At 41.6% G+C, this 20494-nt stretch overlaps 1 protein-coding gene across 1 annotated transcript in view; it reads left to right on the plus strand.

Moving 5' to 3' along the window:
• ARHGAP29 (Rho GTPase activating protein 29) overlaps positions 1-20494 on the plus strand; it is a 393170-nt gene that overhangs the window by 326883 nt on the left and 45793 nt on the right. Inside the window, exons 16-20 of the mRNA XM_086957877.1 lie at positions 2278-2376; positions 8966-9129; positions 11624-11812; positions 11953-12090; positions 14429-14661. Of these exons, the coding sequence (XP_086814003.1) occupies positions 2278-2376; positions 8966-9129; positions 11624-11812; positions 11953-12090; positions 14429-14661 (823 nt within the window). The remainder of the gene's footprint in view (positions 1-2277; positions 2377-8965; positions 9130-11623; positions 11813-11952; positions 12091-14428; positions 14662-20494) is intronic.

The raw sequence follows: 20494 nt of genomic DNA on the forward strand, positions 1-20494 counted from the left end.
TGTGCTTCATGCAAATGTATCCACTACTGTGTGAACTCTAAACCAAGCTTCAGCATAGAGTTGGCAAGGAATTCATAAGGAACCTTTTTAACAAACATGGTACATGAACAAACGATCCACTTGTAGGGCCTTGCTCTGAGGGTTGATTACAGTTATCACAGTGTTAGATGTTGACTGAAGAAAATACACTAATCCCATCTTTGGAAGCTGAAATAACACATTTCTGGGAATTATTTGCATCGTTAAGGAGACCATGCTTTCTCATGCTTCATAAAATTCAAGTTTGGAAAAAAAAGTTTGAGGGACTGGGAAGCCCCTGGAAAGATGTGCAAGGGTACATTCGTTTGTGATACTCCCTTGTAGGATAAATATTTTGTGTCAAACACGGTTGTGTATTCAGATTGTTTTCAGGCTCTTTTAATGACTTAAAATTTACAGGGAATATAGTGTTTGTTCATAAGCACCCACCATTCATCCTAAAGGCAGTTTCAGGATTGCATCCTAACCAGGACACCAAACGGATCTCATTTCCCCTTGCTCAGTGCAGTCAAGCTGAAGACATTTTCCATAACTTCACTGTGAAATCTATTTCGAGATTCCTCTTCCTTAGCACCAGGTAGTTCTTTTTTACTTCCCTCTCTTGTATTCTTGCGAACTTATGTTTCTATTGACCTAACTTTGGTTGCCTCTGTATATCAGATCATCTTGCCCTGTATCCCTGCCATCACCCAGGATATTCCACTGTTGATGACAATGCTTGTACCATACCAGAGGCAGCAAAGTTCGCTTTTCATGCACATGCCCATATTCATGATAGTGACAGAGTGTTTACACATGCCCTCTGGTGTAGGCTTTAATCTCTGGATTCCAGTCCAGTTCTTTACTACTGGTTCACTTAAGGCAGACATTTCAGTTTTCACTAATTACTTGCTAGTACTGCGGAGTTGATAATCTGTTTCTCTATGTTGAGAGCATATAGTAAAATGATTGTGGAATAATGAAATGTTACTAGTACAGAGGTACTTTTTTCCTCTAGAATCTTTCATATTACTGTATGTCTCTAGATCAAGTAGTGGTGTTTATGGTTTTGGCTTTATACCTAGACATTATATGAGGGTATTTGTACTATACAGCCCAGACTACAGTATATATAACCTTTTCCGTCTCTAAATGCCTTGCATCTGCAACATGAGTTATATACATTCTCCCATAACTAGTTTCCATGTTGCCAGCACTGGTACTAGGTCCACAAGTCCCATTAAAATTACTTGCATCAGGACATTATTTATCTAACTCACTTAATGACAGATGTACAAACAATAGTAAGAGTGATTACCAAATGGCGATTTTTTTGCAAATTGCTATTTGGTAATCGCTAAGCAATACTTAGCCCTTATTGCTTAGAAAGCGATTCATAGTGGGTCGCAAATAGACCTACCTCATGAATATTAATGAGGTATGTCACAATTTGTGACCCACTGCGATTTGCTGCCATCATAGGGATGGTAGCCTGGTGGGGTCAGCAGACCACCATGAATGTGATTGCTTTTAAATACAGCATTTTTTTTTCAGTGCAGTCTGTTTAGCTTAAAGGAAAAAAGGATGTATTTGAAAAGCAAAAAAAATCAACCTTAAGTTTCATTTTTAAAGAGAAGGCAGTGGTCTTTTGGATCGCTGCCTGCTCTTAAAAAATATTTCGTCAACCATTCGTTTGTGAATGGGTTACCACCAATTTTGGGTTGGCGTTAAAGTGCAAATATTTTGCGACCATATGTCGCAAAACATTCATACGTACCAATGCGATTCGGTATTTGGAAGGAAAGCCCCAAACACGCTTTCTTCCAGATACTGATTTTCAAACCCAAATTGCGATTCTGTTACAGGTTACCAAATCGCAATTTGGGATTTTGTACATCAAAAAAGGCATTTTTGTGATAGTATAGGGCCAATTCTGTGAATCTGGATATTTACAAAAGCAAAAATGTTTTGTACATCTTGCCCACAGTTCTTTACTGTTTAAAAATAATACAACCTCTGGTGAAAATGTGTAATATAGTGCTTTTAAGTAGCAGGCATGCTGTGTCCCACCATGCAAGACAGCAGAAATACAAGAATGAATAAGCATTTTGAGGCATGTGTTACAGGTGACAACCATTTGTTGATGCATTTTTTATTACTTAACTGAATGCAAGGGTTAATAGTTTTGTATGAAGACATTTTAGTATGTTTGTTGTAAGTGGGAGAAAAAAATAAATAACTTTTTTTCTCCTCATTTAGGAGATTTTAAGCGGCGACTACCACGGACCCCATCTACGGGCACCATGTCATCTGCAGATGATTTGGATGAAAGAGAGCCACCATCTCCTTCCGATAATGGTATACCTTGTGCTTCAAAATATTATATCCAATTACACATCATAACGCATGTCTATGTATTAGCAACAAAGGCAAGGTTTTATTTGAAGCCTTGATTTTGTACCTTATTGCTGTCATTTGATAGGTTGTCCCTCCACTTGAAATTGAACATGGCATTTGTGAAGTATGTGGCCTCTTCTGATTGATGCTTCTAACCACAGATTTCTCACCCTTCGAATATTCCCACAGATGTCAGACTGGATCTGTATATTTTTCATAGCAGTACTCCTGTACGTCTCTTGGTGGCATGGTGCCCCGAAAGTGATGGAACGGAGTTGCATATAAGCACGACCCCTGTATATTAACGCAGGTCCCTTTCTTTCCGTGCCTTTAAAGGCAGATCCGTATTTCTGACACTTCTTTCATCAGCCTTTTGACAGTTTTCACATTAATATCCAGTTTGTAGGGGATTGGTGTTCCCTCCAAAAATTACAGGCTTCAAACCATTCTGTGACCTTAGAAAAAAATGTCTCGTCACAGACCCGGACAAGATGTCTTTGTTATTTGGGCCCTGGGCACAACTACAAGCGATGAGTAAGACTTTGTGCACCTGAAGGCCATCCAGTACTGCGAAGGTATACATACCATAACAGAGGAAGAAGTCCCATAGTGCACTCCATATCAAGTGTCAGGGCCTGCTCCCATTCCCAAAGTAACTCCCATGAGAAGTCTTCATGGTCGAAGGCCTCTGCTAAGTTGAAGTATAAGCGGAACTATAAGAAGACTATTCTGCCACTCTCTATCTACAAAGTAGTTTCGAGGGTTTGAAGGTGTTGATCAGTCTCGCTCCTGATCTACAATTTAGGAGTCTATTCCACATCTGACCTCAATGTGACCCAAAATGCCCAAGACACTGGTGGTGCTACAGCAGGTCAAAGCCTTTAAGTAGGTCACGCTGCATCTCTTTGGCACTCTTCCAACTCTCTGGCATGCATTTGGGCCCCAAGGATCTGCAGGAACCAGTCATTGGATTACTGCTGATCGATCCACCATCGGCACACTCTGGACCACTTGGACCCATCTCTTGTTGAGCACTGACTGGAGCAAGCTTCCACACTGGCTCTGAGACCCATCTCAGTCTCTCTGCCATCTAGGCTAGTGCTGAAGCAACCAATGAAAAGAATCCAATGAGACAGAAAATAATCCAGTGCAGACACCCGCCCAGAGCTTTCCACCACTTGGGGATGACAGTGGTGGGGACGGAGAAGATTTACTCCCCCACACTATGCTGATGACAGCTTTTACGTGGACTTTCAGGAGACCAATAGACTTGATACGTCCACCTTATAGAGGGTTGAAATCACCTTTTGCCCCCAATGGAGCAGAGTGCCTCCTTTGCTGTGGTTATTTGACAAACTGCCTTCCATTGAAATCTAAAAAAAATGCCCTCACAGAACTTTAGCACCTTCAGGTAGCCTCATCTGAGCCTATTCCTCCATTTAATGAAACGATCACTGACACTTTAACGGGCACTACCTGTTAATGTCCACCACTGAATAGGCAGTTGGCCAGATACCATAGACCTCTTCTGGAGATCCTGATTTCCTTAAACAGCGTCCTACTCCAGAGTCTGGTAGTCCAGGCTTTCATCAGCAAGGTAAATCCCAGTGTATTCATTCCCGGTGACCGTATAACCTCTCCTGCCCCCAACAAATGTATTCATCAACCTTCCAGAAGGCCAGGATTCTGAAAAATGTGTGATCTGTGCTGACTTTGATACTACCAATTGGCACCAGTGTTGTGCATCGTCGCCATGCGTCGATTCATTCCACAGGTTTCTCATGAGATGCACAGGTCTTCCATATGGCCTGTCGATGACTAGTGCCTATTCAACAATAAAGCAGATTCTGCCTTATAATGTTTTCAACAGTGTGTCTTTTGCTTAGAAAGTTTTCAGCAGAGCAGGACCGCAGATTGTTCTGGGTCTATTGGCTCCTGCCAAAGAGTTTCCTCACCAGTTCATGAAATTCTGAGTCTATTTCAAGGGTTAGCATAGAGCCTGCCCCAGGCTTTTTGTGGACTCAGATTTGGATCTATCAGATAACACAGAGTTCACCACAGGCATCAGTCTTCCCAGTCCTGTTCCCTTGCCGCAATAGCCTCCAAGTCGCTTTAGCGGCACACAAGCTGTGGGAAGCATGATACACCACTTACTTCCATGGTGATGATCCATTACATCTGACAGATGGTTCGTCCAGATCATGCAGCATGGCTATTCCCTTCTCCTTCTTTCTGCCCCACCGCACCTTTCTGCCACATTAGAAAGGCTCTCAGAAGAGCACCTGTACATTCTAATGCAAAAGAATAGAGCTTTACTCTGAAATAAAGCCTTTAGGAGGGTTCCAGACTGAAATAGGGATGGGTTGTTACTCACACTTATTTCCTTATGCAAAGAAGGATGGAGAGCTCCAGGCTACCTTAATTCTTCACCCTCTGGATGCCTTCCTAAGGAGGGACAAAATAAAAAGGCCCCTGTTGGTCCACGTTCTTTCTGCTGTTGATCCAGGTGACTGAATAGGGACCTTGGGCTTTCAGGATCCATATTTTCATGTTCCTGTCCTGCAGCCCCACAGGCAACCTGTGGTTCAAGTTAGTCCAAGGGTGTTTTTAGCTTGCCCTGCTTCACTTTGGCTTATCACGAAAGTGATGGTGTTGGTCGCCACCCATAACGAAGGTTGCAGGTTCAAGTTTTCCTCTACTTCAATGACTGGCTCTTAAAGGCAAGTTCACCACAGTCAGTTGATAACCACCTCCAGATGACAGAAAATCTCCTGATATCGTTGAGTAGTCAATCAACAAGCTGAAGTCACACCTGACACCTTCATATCAGCTTCCTGTTGTAGAAACTGTCTTGAACATTATGCAGTTCACTGCCTTTCCTCCGTCTCAGCGAGCCTAGGATACTCTTGCTACGATCCTGACATGTCAACCACAGTCCTGGATTTCAGGTACAGCAACCCTGAGGTCTCTTGGGCTATTAACCTCCTGCATTCTGCTTGTTCATTGTGCCAGGTGACATATGCAAGCTCTGTAATGGAATCTGAAATCTCGGCGAACCCAGCACCAGGAAACCTGGCAGCGGCAGACCCCCGTCCCTTCCTCGCCCAGAGTTGACTGTGGTGAGTGATGAATCTCTGCCTTTTTGCCAAAGTCATCTGGAAGAAGACTATATCAGAGGACTCTGGTTTCCATCAGAATCCCTGCCCTGTGTCAACCTGTTAGAGTTGACGGCCATTCATTTGGCGTAACAGACTTTCCTGCTCTCTCTTATAAGGGAAGGATGGTGCAGGTTTCCAATGACAACACTACTGCTATGTGGTACTGCAAAAAGCAGGATGCAGTGGGGTCTTATTTCACAAGGCTTTTAGCTGCCTCTTCTGTTGCTTGGAGCATCAGGCTATCTCCCTGACATGAACCACTTGGAAGGATCATTGAAACATCAGGGTGTCTGAGCTCAGCCGGTGGCACCTAGTGAATCTTCAAAAGGGTCTGCATCTCGAGGTGGCCAGGGCCTCTTCTAACAGTGAGGAGAACCCTGGCTGAATATTTTTGATGTCTAATAAGCAGTGTCAAATGTTTTCGCATAGAAGTTCCTGACAAAAACTCAAGCTAGGAGATTCATCTTTGGCTGTAGTGGAACACGGAACTCCTCTTCGCCTTTCTGTATCTGCCTCTCTTGCCCGAAAGTCTGAAGATTAGGAACCCCTGACCCCAAGCCATCCTAGTGGCTCTGGATTGGGCTGGGAGAGTGTACTCAGAACTTCTGGGCATGAGCCTCTATCCTTCAATCAATCTTGAGAAACTGGTCCAAGGGATACACTCTCACTAATCTATCCGTACTAGCCAACGCAGGGTATCCATGGGCTACCCAAAAAAGTGTCCTTTCCCAATCAGATACCCTGTTTATGTTGTCAAATAAGAATACAATCTTTTTCTTAGTGTAAGACCCTTTACCCACTCTGGTAGTGGCATAGTTCAACATTGGGTCTCTACCAGGATTGGCTCGACCATATTCCAGGGCGCACCTTAAATATTATATATTATTATGATCAGGTACCCAGACTAGATAAATACCTCAAACAGACCCAGGTTTCCCTTTATTAGTGGTCTGATTTGGATATTGAACAAAATTATCTTGAAGGGAGGTAAGGATGTTATGATCCTATGACCCTAAATTGCAGTTGATCAGTTTCATCCCGTATGTTAAGGCCTTTCGGTTCTAAGGCTTTTGTCAGGATGTCAGTGTATCGATAGCTTCAGTTGCACAATCATTCAGTTTGTACAGGGCATGCAAGACTAACTTGAAAGCAAGGTCAGTGATAACTCACCTTATCGTAGGACCTTGGTTAATGAAACAAAAGTAACTCATATTCAAGACTTTTAATTAGAATGTTGGGTAGCCATCAGGAAAGTGACTGAAGGTACCATTCTTTGTTTCTCAGAACCTGCATTGATGGTATAGGTGATCATCAACCTGATAGTGTCTATCTGTGCATAATTGATAATAACGGTGTCAAAATCATGTGGACAATACAACTGTGCTAAACATCACATGGTTCCCTCGCTATTACAGTGATTAGTGCTATGCGTATTTTGTGTTCATTTTCATCATGCCTTGAACACATTATTTCGCAAACCATGAAGTGCCCCATGTTGGCTAGTACATGGGCATCTATACTCAGATCAGGCTACTATTTCCAGAGAATCTTCTGTTGTAGCATCAGGACTAAATTCTGCTTCCAAACCTGCACAATCTACATCTCCCATACAAGCCAAACTTTCAGATATGTTGTTGTTTGCTTTGTCATTGTCCCTGAAAGGTCCTGCGGTGGGCACGATAAAACATTTTTATCTGCCTTTTTGGCCTTTTTGCATTTGCTGGGCCAACTGCATTTGCTGTTGTCACCTGTGTGGTGTGGTTTATTAAATGTTTGACACGTGTTTCCTCCTAACATTTTTTTCTGTTGCTATATTGGAGCCTTAACTTGATCTTGCCAATCCTCGTGAACTCCTGCTGAGCTGATGCACAGCTACTTGTTGCATCTTCTGAAGTTAAGACTGTGTTCCTCATTGTGTTCACTTCCGCTCATTACTTAAGTGAACTCCTGGCTCTTAACAGTACATCTACCCTACAACACCTTTTTTTCCACACAAGCTGCTGCTGAGGTGCCTTCATGCTGAAAATTGTGACTCCTTTACATGCTGGGCAATCCGTCACTCTCCCCGTGTTCTTTGTCCCACTGCAACCTTCGAAAGAGAAGGTGTGGCTCTATTGGTTGGACTCCGAAAGAGCTTTAAGCTTTTACATCGATTGTACCAAGGATCATCGTGTCGCCAATAAGCTTTTTGTGAGGGGTTCTCTGGGGTGAAGTAAGGAAAAGCTGTGCAGATAAGGACTCTGAGGAGGTGGATTGTCCTCTTTATTAAGATCTGCTATCGATTGGCCAAAAGACAGGCTTCGAAGGTCTTGGTGCCCATTTCACCTCAGTGAAGGTTACTACCACTGTGTTGGCCCATGGATTGCTTGTCTTTGACATCTGTCAGGCCACAATGTGGACATTGGTACACACGTTTACAAAGCACTACTGCTTTGACAACCAGGTCTGATAGGATGGGTATTTTGCCCATTCCTGTCTGAGCCCACTCCACAGACCCTCCACCTTTAAAGGGTACTGCTTTGGTATCTATTCTAAAGATGAGTAATCTGCTGTTAGAAGTATCCATCTACTTACTTTGCGTAATGCTCTTTCTGGTGGATACTCTGTCTAACCGCAGATTTCTCACTGCACTCCCACCTTCCCATTCTGTAGCGTGATATCTTTTTACTGTCTAAATGGACCCAAATTCGAGATTCGAACACTCGTGCTGACAATTCTTTTGTGCTGTGCGTCCGAGGGTGCAGAATGAATCCTGTAGGAAACTGACATGAGCGTGCAGAGGTGGCACTTGTTTGCTGCTCTGCTCCATCACTTAGGTGGCAGAACAAAAGCCAATATGAGGCCGCATGATACTACCTAGAGGCGCTTGGGAACACTGCTATTAGAATAAAGTATGGATTCTGTCTAGGGGAATATTTAAAGGGTGAGAAATTTGTAGTTTGATAGAGTATCACCAGAAAGAGCGTTACTGAAAGTAAGTAGCTTGTTCTTTAGTGCCTTGTTATAGATCATTTTGAACAATGCATGCCAGTTAAGACTCCAGGCCTATCCATGCTTTGCCCTTTGGTAATTTTTGGATGCATTGTATTTGGTTTTCTTTCATTTCTGCTCAAATGAGCGCTTTATAGCTATACATGAGTGAAATTTTGTAATATGTTGCTTTTTATGTGGCCCTCCAGATGCTTCTTGTCGGTTTAAGCCTATGTCCCTCATAAAAAGGAATGGATACAAATTCAGATAAAATTTATATCAATTTAATCTGTGCTTAATCCAGGCATTTTAGGATAAATATCTGTAAATGAAATACTGATAGAACAAGTAAATCTAGTCTGTTTGCCAGGAGTTTTATTCATTTTTACATTTAGTAAAACTTTTATTTTTTTGTTTTTAAGGTTTAAATGATCTTGCATCTGAAATGGCAAATTCTCCTGGGCCATTTAGAAACACTGTTATGTCTAAAGCTGCCCAAACTCACAAGCTTCGAAAGCTAAGAGCTCCATCAAAGTGCAGAGAATGCGACAGCTTGGTGGTGTTTCACGGAGCAGAGTGTGAGGAGGTATGATGTCCTTTACTTGTACTACCTATTGCTTTCTTTCTTGGTCACTTTCCTCTCTTCTCTGCTTTCTTCCAACTCTGTATGGCTTTAAGTTCCTGCCCAGTTTTTTACAGATTAAAGCTCACTTACTACATGATTGAGCTCAGACAGTAATGCTAAAAATATAAAGCAAATGTTATGAATAGTGTAACAAATGGATTTTCCTCCAGAAATCAGCTTGTCCTTTTCTCCAGCACCTTTTTCAGATGAAGAGACATGTATTTCTGTAAAATGTTTTCTTCGCGCTGCTGTATGCTCGCGGTGCACTAGGGACTTTAGCTAAATTGTGATCAAATTTGATTTTAAGTGTTTTATTTTAAATAATGTCTGTTAATTGGTAAAATACCAGTGTGTGGGTGAGGTACATATGTACGGTTAATGAATTGTTTTGTAATATGGAAAGAAAAGAGGTCTGCCTTTTGCGTCTAGTTTGTTTTTATTCATTTAATGTATTTTCATTGATTTTTATGATCTTGTGTGCACTTATGTATGCATTTATGGTTTTAGTTTGTCAAATAAAGTTTTTATTCATTCTTCCACAAATCCTCCCTCCCCTCAGTGCCACTTCCCACCCCGACCCCTCCCACTCGTAAAATACCCAGAGCCCACCTGAAATGACTTCAGAGCACTATAATTTGTAAAGATTTCAAGAAAATGGTTTTAATTCTAAAAGACCGTGCTTTGACAATCGCAGATGATCTGTTTTATGTACAGCGATATGTAATTTGAAATTGTATCTACTCCAACAAATACAGCAAATGTGTGAATGCCTAAGGACTTTGAAGACATCTTCTAATATCTGAAAACATCCTTTTTTTATCTAAGTAAAGCTTTGTCTTTAAGGGAACAATAAACATCTGCAAAGATGGTCCATTAGAAAATATTGGCTTTGGCTAATCCGAGTTTATCCTCTAACAGTGACCCAATTATGTTATTTTACTTTAAAAAAAACATGTTAGAATGTAACTACTAAATTAGAATCATTCACAGCTATTTATCATTGTTGGAGTTTGAAAAAAAATATGTAGGTGGTAGTAACAAATGCGCAGAAATAATTCAAAGGAAAAATTAAGCAAAGCACCAACTCATAAATACTAAAAATGTGTATTTTATAGTACAGTGTTGTACTTAGAAAATAGTGCAACATTTTTTTAAAATACTGGAAGAAATACATAGAGAGCTCTTACCCTTCAAAAACATTGTATGTCAAATGTTCCTGTATTTTCTATTGGCTTTTAGGTTTCTGCACTTTAAGTTCCACATACAATACATCTTATCAAAAAGTGTAGGATAACGCTGACATATCAAAAACTGGAACGTCTATCACCAAGATACCTTCAGTCTTCACCAGGACACACAACCAATTGTTAGGCAATTGTTTTGTGAAATAACTAACAAATCTTGAAAGATTGTACCATACTAAAACAAGCCATTCTTAATGACCTTCAGAAAAAAAGAGTACTATTTTGTGCAAATACATAAAAAAAAATACTAGACACCATCTTTAAAAAAATATTTTAGGAAAAATTGTAACTTGCCATCTGCTCAAAGGAACTCTTACTTAAATAAAACGGAGTTAGAAAAATAAATTTGAATATAGGTTGGTTTAAATTGTTATCCTAATAAAGTTCAAAGGGTGTCTAGTTATAGAGGTTATTTGCTTTCATGATAATGGATGATTGTCAGCATTAACCATCAAATATTAACCATTAAGTGTCTAGTTGAGTTAAAATCAATTAAAATGAGGCCAAAAATATTTTTTTTCTCACAAGTCAGAAGAACTCAAACTAATAGTTGTAATATTTGGACATCCCATAATACATCATATTCAGGAAAACTCCACTTAAAGAACAGAATAAGTATACATACCCTGAGCAATCACAATTACTGTTGGCTAATGGCCCATGAGCTTTCCTACCCTATATTTAAAAAAAACAAAATCGGCACATTTATTCCATATTCAAATCTAATTAAATATTTACTGACATGAATGTCTCAAAAGTATAGAGGTCCTATATGAATCGGCTGGTTTCATGGTTCTAGTTCACATGATACATTCTACCTCAATTTTCAAGTGTTTCTTGGAATTGAAGTTAGTATAGAGTATAGTCCTGGAATACTTTCTTATTTGATTGTCTAATCTGAATGCAATTTATTGATTCAATTTCTCATTCAGAGAATTATTTAACTTGAAATTAATTTAGCATCACAAGAGATTCAATTCCTTTGATTGCATTTCAAGGGGAGCATTTATATTTTCTAACACAAAGGTTGAGACTGTTTTGTACTGTAAAATGTTGAGATTGTTCAATATAGCGCCACTGTCACAAGTACAGATTTTCACTTTGGTACAAACAAGTTTAACCCGATCTCACCAATTTAGTTTCTTGCCTTCCTATACAGCATTATACTTTGTTTCTTAATTTACCTCTTTATTTCCTGCCTCTTGATGCAGTGCTCCCTTGCTTGCCACAAGAAATGCCTGGAAACATTAGCAATTCAGTGTGGGCACAAAAAACTCCATGGAAAGCTTCATCTGTTTGGTGTGGATTTTGCTCAAGCTGCAAGAAATGCCCCTGATGGCATCCCTGCAATAATCAAGAAGTGCACTTATGAAATAGAAAGCAGAGCCTTGAACGTAAAGGTATACTAGTTTTATACAGTTGCTTTACATGATTCATGACTTACTTGGCTGTTTTGCTTGTTTTTAAAGTGATTTAGACTGAAGTTGCTAAAGTAGTTGACACTGTGGTCTCTTTTTTTACACATCGTCTTCAATTGAAGGGTATCTATCGGGTAAATGGAGCTAAATCAAGAGTAGAGAAGCTATGTCAAGCCTTTGAAAATGGAAATGACTTGGTGGAGCTGTCGGAACTCTATGCGCATGACATTAGCAACGTACTCAAGCTTTATCTTCGCCAGGTATTTTCATTTTAATTTGTTATGAGGATTTGTTTGGCGCCTTTATCACCCAAGGGGTATCCAGCCGCTGAATCCAAATGTTTTTAAGCATTAAAGGCCAGTGGTACTGGGATGACAGGATAATATCACAAGAATTTGCTAACCCAGGAGGGCTTGCCCTTAAACTCTGGGTGCTAGGCTTTTGTCTTTACCAATGCTGGGTTTTACAACAATGTGAAAAATATATTTGGGGAAAAAAAACAAAATGGCCATGTTTCACATTTGGACGCACATCTTGTCATTGGAAAATGTTTTCACTTATAGGAAATCTGTTTTCAAGATGGTACCGGTGCCTGGTAATGGCATATGTATGGGCATTCATTTTGAAAACTAGTTTTCCCACAAAAAATAATTCCTAGATAGCGCCATTGTGTACTCATGTATTGTGATGCCTCTGCTCATGTGGACTCTTTGTAATGCATAGGAGGCCATTTTTTCTCACTTTAAATTTAGCATTCTAAGGCAAGCACAGAAAAATGAAATTGAAGTTGTGAGCCATATAAGCATTTCTTTTTAATATAAAATAGAAAGCGGGGAGAGTGGTGTGATCAAAAGCAAGGGGGCCCATAAAACAACAAGGAACTGAAAAGGGGAACAAAAAGCAACCATAGCATAGAGGGGTCACATAGCAGTAGAGAAGTGATAGGGAAGCAATGCACACAGCCAAAAAGGGATGGGGGGGGGGGGGCAAGCACCCAAGGGAAGAGAAGGTCAAAAAAGCATTCACTTCCATGGAGTGCTGAAAGAAGGTATAATTCTCTGACTGGAGGAATTGTGCCCTTCCACTGCTTACAATCAGAAACAAAGAAGGTGAAGTATAGCCATCAAAATAAGAAGCAAGTAAGTTAGATTGATAAGAAAGCCAACCAATGATACGCAATCGGTTTCACCCAAAGCCCAATGTTAGTAGTTTTTATTGTATACAGTATGCCTCCGACAACAAGACAGGTAGGAATGTCTGTAGGTGGGACCGAAAAATGGAATAAACAAATGCACAATCTAAAACAAGAGGATAGCGGAGTACAATGGGAAAGAACAGTAAAAAAATTAAAATGCAGTGGGATACCAAATAAATAAATTGTTTCCCTAATTGTTTAATGGACTCTACCATCATAATTTTGGTGGGGAGATAATTACAAATAGACTAGCTGTGTCCAAGAATTATATGCATTTTTGGCTGAAAAACCTTAACTTTTACATTTCTCACTGGAATGTTTTATGTTTTAGCATATCTGTTAAATGATAGCCGAGCGAACGAAACATTCTGGCGGTAATGTTTCGTTTCTGATATTAGATAGCTTCAGCTTGTAGGCATGACATAAAAGCCTCTTTGTTGAGTAAATAGTTTTTAAAATGTAGTTTACCCTTCCGTTTCTATGCCTTTATACCGTGGACAAACCGGGCTAATAGGAAAGCATAGCAAGTGTCGCTGAAACACACAAGTTGTGTGACTTTGCTTTACATGAGTTGTGGATAAGTTAAGATGGTGGTGCGCAAAGGTAACAGAACAGGATTACCCATCTGTAACTGACCAAATAGTATACACACTTTTACCTTGTCAAAACATGAGGTGGGTTGCCTGGCATAATGGTCAAGTCAGGTGAGGTTTCAGAGACATATGGCCTGTGGGGTTCCATGTGGGTTTGGTATAAAATGTGTAAAATAGAATTTTACAACTTTTGAGGTTTCTGTCTTGACTATTTAGACATTGTCCATCTGTTCTGGAGCTTTTCCATACCTCTTATGCTCTTCATCTCACTCTTTCTGAGCCCTCCTATCTTTTCTTCTGTCTCCCTTCACTCAGTATTCCCACCTCTTTTATTTCATCATTCCAGATGTCTCCTCCCACTCCTTCAGTCTCCAATTGCCAATCTTACCCATTCCCACGTGTCTCAGATTTGAATGCCTCGTAAGACCAAAACGTCTGGAGAACGGTAGTTCTTGCCAGCATTCAAATCCATATGATTTGCCAGACCAGTTTTAGCTTTCAATTCCACATGTTAATTTAGTTGCAGCAATCCACAGTTGCAGGCACCTATTATTTTTTTGTCTGCACCTAGTGCAGTAGGGTTTGGACGTTCCAAATAATTGAGTTGGCACATGTGGTAGGGAATGTGTGTTTTGGCATACAGTGCATCTGATCTTGTAGAAGGCCTGCCTTTTTTTTTAAACTAATCATTAAAAGAAGATGAGAATAAACTGATTTAACAGGTACTATGGGTAGTCAAAATTTGGAAGACTAGAAATACTTGTTAGGCTTCTATGTATTTACGGTTACAATTGTTTGTGTTCAATTTAGCTTCCAGAGCCTCTCATTTTATTTCGCCTCTACAATGAATTCATTGGACTTGCTAAAGAAAGCCAACATGTTAATGAGGAGACGGACCCAAAACAGACCAGTCCTACGTCAAAGACAAAGCTGTCAATATGTGTTGAGCTAAGTAGAATCCTCGTAAAACTAAGAGATCTTCTCAAGCAGCTGCCAGAGCCAAGCTATAAAACGCTACAGTACCTAATAGGGCATCTGCACAGGTAAGGAGTGTGCTATTTAATTGTCTTCTAAAGATATTGAAACCATCTCTCAATTGCATACTTTTTTTAAACATGCATTGTTGTAAGTGACCTGTAAAATTATTAGCATAAACGCTATCCTTGGACTACATACATTTTGTAGATCTGTGTAACAGACTTTCAGTCAGTGTAGGTGCCACTTACTGACAGAAAAAGAGGTCTGTCTTTTATAACCAAAATTCATGAATCCACAATAAAACAAGGATTTACCTAATGTTCTTAGCATGCGCTGCTGTAGATAGACATGCCCTCCATGCACCTGCAATTTAGTGTTGGATGTAACCATTTGCAGGATGTTTTTTTAGCAAAGAGGTTTTAGACTGCAAGATATATTGTACCCTGACTCCTATCTGACAATACATCAAGGCAAAGTCTCTGCCTCAGATATGTTTCTGCCATCTAGTTCAGATGTTCCGGATCAACATCTTCTCACAAACTTTCAGTCTCACTTGCTGAGAATTCGACCCCAGCGAAAGAACATTGCACCAGATCAGCTACTGCTTACAGGTTCATCAGAGGCAAAACAGTCTTCATAAAACAGACCACATCTGCAATTTACAATATCTAGAAGTGGGGGTTGGATCACTTTCTTCAGCTGTCCACTATAGCCCGAAAGATTTAGCTAGTCTGAATTACATTCATCTCCTAGTGAAGCATCTGATGGAGGTGGACAATGACTTTGTGGACTTTCTAAGCAGGATACAATCTCGCACTAAGACCAGATCAACCCACTCACCATCAGAGCCAACTCTGATACCCAGGAATCTGAATTGGGTACCTCAGATGTTAGTTTTATTACCTCAAACTTCCTAAGAAAGGTATGCAAATCCTACTTGAGCTGTCTGCTGTCTTTTACATCTGCAAAAAGCGGTGTTGGCATACATCTCCATTCGCTTCCATTTAGCTACAGTTGCAGCCTACATGCAAAACTGAGAACATTTAAAATTAACTCTATGGAGGACCTTAAAAGGATGATACTCAAAGACCTCCTTCAGCGCCAACCTGGAATTTGAACCCTCTCCTACAAAGACTGAAGGGTCCCCTTTTTGAGCCATAACATTCTTGTGACATACAGTTCTTGTCCTAGAAAATAACCACCTTTATTATTATCTAATGAGTCAGTCATTTGCAAGAACAAAGTGTGGAGGACTTAGGGAAGTGCCCCTTTTTGACATGGTCACCCCCCACTTTTTTTCCTGTTTTTTTATGCAACTTTGACTGAATTGTACTGGGTCCCTGCTAACCAGGTTCCCAGTACCAGTGTTCTTTCCCTAAAAGCTGTTCAATTGTTCCCCCAATTGTCAAAACCTTTAGCACCTTCTGTCAGTCCCTATTAAATGGTACCCCTGGTTCCTAGGGCCTGAGGTACTAAAGAGGGTCCCTAAGGACTGCCACACAAATTGTGCCACACTAAGGGACTCCTCACCAAGCACACGCAAGACTGCCATTGCAGGCTGCATGTCTTGGTGCAGACAAAAGTGAAAATATGACATGTCCCTCATTCCTTTGGCCATGTCCCCTACCACTGCATGTAATATTTGTAAGTCACCCCTACAGCAAGCCTACCGGCCCTAAGGCAGGGTGCTAAATATTACATGCGAGGGCAAGTAAGTGCAATTTCAATACAATACCTGCATGAGCAGATATGCCCCTGTGCTGGTCAGTCCTATTACTGCCAGTACAAGTGACCAGGGAAGCCCTTTCAAAACGTGCTAGACATTGGTGAACATTGGTAAAATGTCTTCCCCAGCTACATGATGGCTTCACTGAAAATAAAGATGTTTGGTTTCAAACATTTCGTATTGGTAAACCCGCACTGATGCAAGTGTTAGATATATATATATATATATATATATATATATATATATATATATATATATATATATATATATATATATACCCAGAGGGCACCTTGGAGGTTCCCCCTGAAAACCTACCAGTCTCTGGTGTGCTTGCTGACTGGTTTCTTACAGCCTGCCACCTGAGACACTGTTCTGGCCTCCTAGGGTGCGACCCAAAACAAAAGCCTGTCTGGGAAGAGGGTGTAATACCCCCTCCCACAGGATGACCCTCTGATTAACCTCCTTGGGCTGGCGAGCATCAAAGAAGCTGCCACTTTTGGAAACGTGAATTTGGCTCCCCTCACAGCAGAAGCCACCCCCCTGTCCAGAGCCCCCTCGGCACCTGGGCAGGCGGGAAAATTAGCTAGTCAGGTAGGCGTGCCACCTGCAGGTAAGTGCCAGCCCTAAGGTAGGCTACTATGAGGTAGACATGGTTTTTTCAGAAGTAGTCATCTTATTGATGGCATACGTAAGAATTTTGGGACAGGGTCATGTAGGGGTCGAGCCTGTGCCATAGACAACTCTTCCTGCAGCTGTGTCCCTCCAAAACCCGGGACCGCCTGTTTTCAATAATGAACAAGACCTCCTCAAGAAAAGTGGAATTGTTGGCTGTATCCTGCAGGAAACCCCCCCCCCCCCCCCCCCCCCCCCAAATAAAGCCAGTCTACGAAACTGCTAAAACCTAACACCCGAAGCTACAACTACACTTGAGGCATCTGGCCCGAGTTGAAGTAGGCCACCGGTGCCAACAATGTTCCCCAGCTCTTCAGAGCTCAAATCCATCATGGTTTCCCCCCTTGTGGACTCCTTGACGTCTCCTGCAGCCTCTGCATGCAGGCCCCCTTGACCGCCACTGCTCCCAGTAAGAGACTCCTGATGCCTAAAGGCAACCTTGTATCCGTCAGCCCAGGCCGTGGAGTAGAAGGCCTCAGGTGTCCCTACATCCTCAAGCATCACAAGCCTTGAGCCCCCCTGTTGGTTCATACTGGTGGTGCTGCCTTGGACCTTGCCCACCACTAACCTTAACTCATGGAGATTGGTCCTGTAAGTTGATGTACTGTACCTGTTTGCAGAACGTGTTCTTCCTTCCGTACGATAACTTTGCAGAGCTCAGGAATTGCACTAAGTGTACACTTTTTAAAGTGAAAAGAATTTATATTTGAAAAGGTACTTACCTGAATTATTTTTCTGCGATTGCCTAAACATATATGAAGATACTTGCTATTTTTATAAATTGGTATGGATCACCTTGAGTTGTGTAGTCATTTATTGATCATTGTGTGTATTTGCAAGTGTCTTGCACTCCTCTCGATTAGGCCCAAGGCTGATCGACCACACTACCCCCTAACAAGGCACTATGGGATTGCATAGCAAGCCCTGATTACTCATAAGGGAACCCCTGGACTCTTTACATGGTGTATCAGATTTCTGATATCCCATGAAGAGCCAGCTTCCTACACCCCCCAAAATAACCTGTGCCAAATACGAAACCAGGTATCATTGTTGAGAAATAATTGCAGTTAAATGTGCACATTAGTTAAATGACTCCAGTTATTAGTAATCAAAAACATGTAGTTACTGTGGATTAAGCATTCCAATCATATATTCAAAATCACAGGTTTTTACTGTTTATGTATTCCCACTAAACGATTTAATTAGAGGGATATTATAATTAGAATCATAACCCTTATTAACCACTGAAATGTCCACCTTTTGTGAATCTATGCACCAATATCTCGTCCCTTTGCACCAATAGTGACCTCAGATGTAACATGACATCATGTAAGGCATTTCCCTTTGATGCATGCACCCCAGATACCATGATAACCAATGTTGGGATGTTTCTGGTGTGGACAGATGTTCTCTTTGGTCCACCCAAACACTAAACACCCCTGTTCAAGAAAATGTTTGATCCAGTGCTTTTGGCCATGTCTGGAAGCTTCTAAATTTAGGATCTGATTCAAACCGGTCCTCCTCAAGGCATCTCTGCTTTAAGAGTTTTCTGGATAGGACCTTTCATTAAGCCCAGCAGGCTCTGATGGAGTACTGTCAAAACACACACACTTACCATTTCAACACACACATACATACACACACACACACACACTTACCATTTCAACACACACAAGTAACTCCAGTGGATAATTGTAGTGCAGTGGAAACCTGTGTAGAAACACACCTGTATTTCCACTCTACTAGGAATATCGTATGAATATGTTTGCAGCTTCTTGAGGTGTCATTGATGACATTGATTGTGGTACCAGTGATGTAATTTCTTACATACTGAAGGCTGCTGGAATTATAGTCACTAAAAATACATATGTTTACAGGCATTATTCCCCATGGAAGCTTGATGTACCACGTTAAACATCTGGATGTTCCTTCAACTCATCCATTTAGAAACCAGGCTTTTTCCCCCTCTAATTCAAGACCTATTTGAAAAAGCAATAATGTGTGGTATTAGTGGTATCCTTGACACAGTGATATGAAATTTTTTATTTACCCGTTATAGTTGCAATTTGTGATGTGGTCTCTAACATTGTGTGAAGGATGTGTATCCACGGCCAGGGCGACTGACGCTGGAATCTGGGGATCACGGTTCGATCCCCGGCGCCGGTGGCAGATTAGCCCAGCACCATGTGACTCTGGGCAGTAGCTTGCTTAATCTTCCCGATGGCCCCTAGTGCCTGTAGACCCTTACGGGTGATTGTTCGTGCTTTACAAATGTGGATTATTATTATTATTGCATGGAAATAGGATTGTAAGCTCGCCGTAAGCTGGTGAATATCTTTGGAAAAGTGTGGCTCATGGTTAGAGCGATTCAAAAAAGGGGGTGGTGATGGACAGAGTATCTGAATTAAGCAGAACACTCCTACCCAGTCCAAAGATCAGGGCTTGATCCATCACCGTTTTTTAGCTCACTGCACCATCCCAGCTCAGAACCCGGCTACATGCAAATTAGTCTGTCCCTGGCCCAGTGCATCATGGGAACAGGGCAGACCAAACTACCAAGCCAATTCTTATACTGGGAAGGAAACAAGCTTCCAGGGACCGGTTTCTGGCATTTCAGCCGTCTTCGGCCCGGCTTGCTTGAATCCTGATGGTGCAGTGAGCAAGGGACTCACATCTGAGTATACCCTTCCACGCTTATGGTGGACAAAACGATTCAGAAAAGGGGGTGGTGATGGACAGAGTATCTGAATTAAGCCGAACATTCCTACCCAGTCCAAAGATCAGGGCTAGATCCATCACCATTTTTTTAGCTCACTGCACCACTCTGTTCATCACCACCCCCTTTTCTGAATCGTTATTGGCCACTATAGGTGTGGCAGGGTATACTCAGACATGAGTCCCTTGCTCACTGCACCATCAGGATTCAAGCAAGCCGGGCCGACGACGGCTGAAATGCCAGAAACCGGTCCCCTGAAGCTTGTCTCCTTTCTGGTGAAGAATTGGCTTGGTAGTTTAGTCTGCCCTGTTCCCATGATGCACTGGGCCAGGGACAGACTGATTGCATAGAGCCAGGTTCTGAGCTGGGATGGTGCAGTGAGCTAAATAACAGTGATGGATTAAGCCCTGATCGTTGGACTGGGTAAGAGTGGTCTGCTTAATTCAGACACTCTGTTCATCACCGCCCGGGACCAGGGTTCAATTCCCGCCTCGGCGGGTCTTGGGCTCAATTTCCTCGGACCTGATAGTTCTCGCCTCGGTGCCTATTCTAATCATGGGCCCCACACTGCAACTCTGGGCAATAGCTTGCTTAATCTCCACAACGGCCCCAACAGCGCTAGGATGCCTGGCTGCACCTTGGAGGTGCCCAGGAGTGGGTGCCTCACAGGGAAAAAGCCAGGAAGGGTTCCACAGCGGTATTCATACAAGCGCCGGAGAGACCCCATGTGGTGTGTTTCGGGCGCTATACAAGTAATACAACATTTAACATTTGGTTTATAGAG

Source organism: Lissotriton vulgaris, chromosome 1_1 (genome assembly GCF_964263255.1).
Source record: "Lissotriton vulgaris chromosome 1_1, aLisVul1.2, whole genome shotgun sequence".
NCBI lineage: Eukaryota > Metazoa > Chordata > Amphibia > Caudata > Salamandridae > Lissotriton > Lissotriton vulgaris.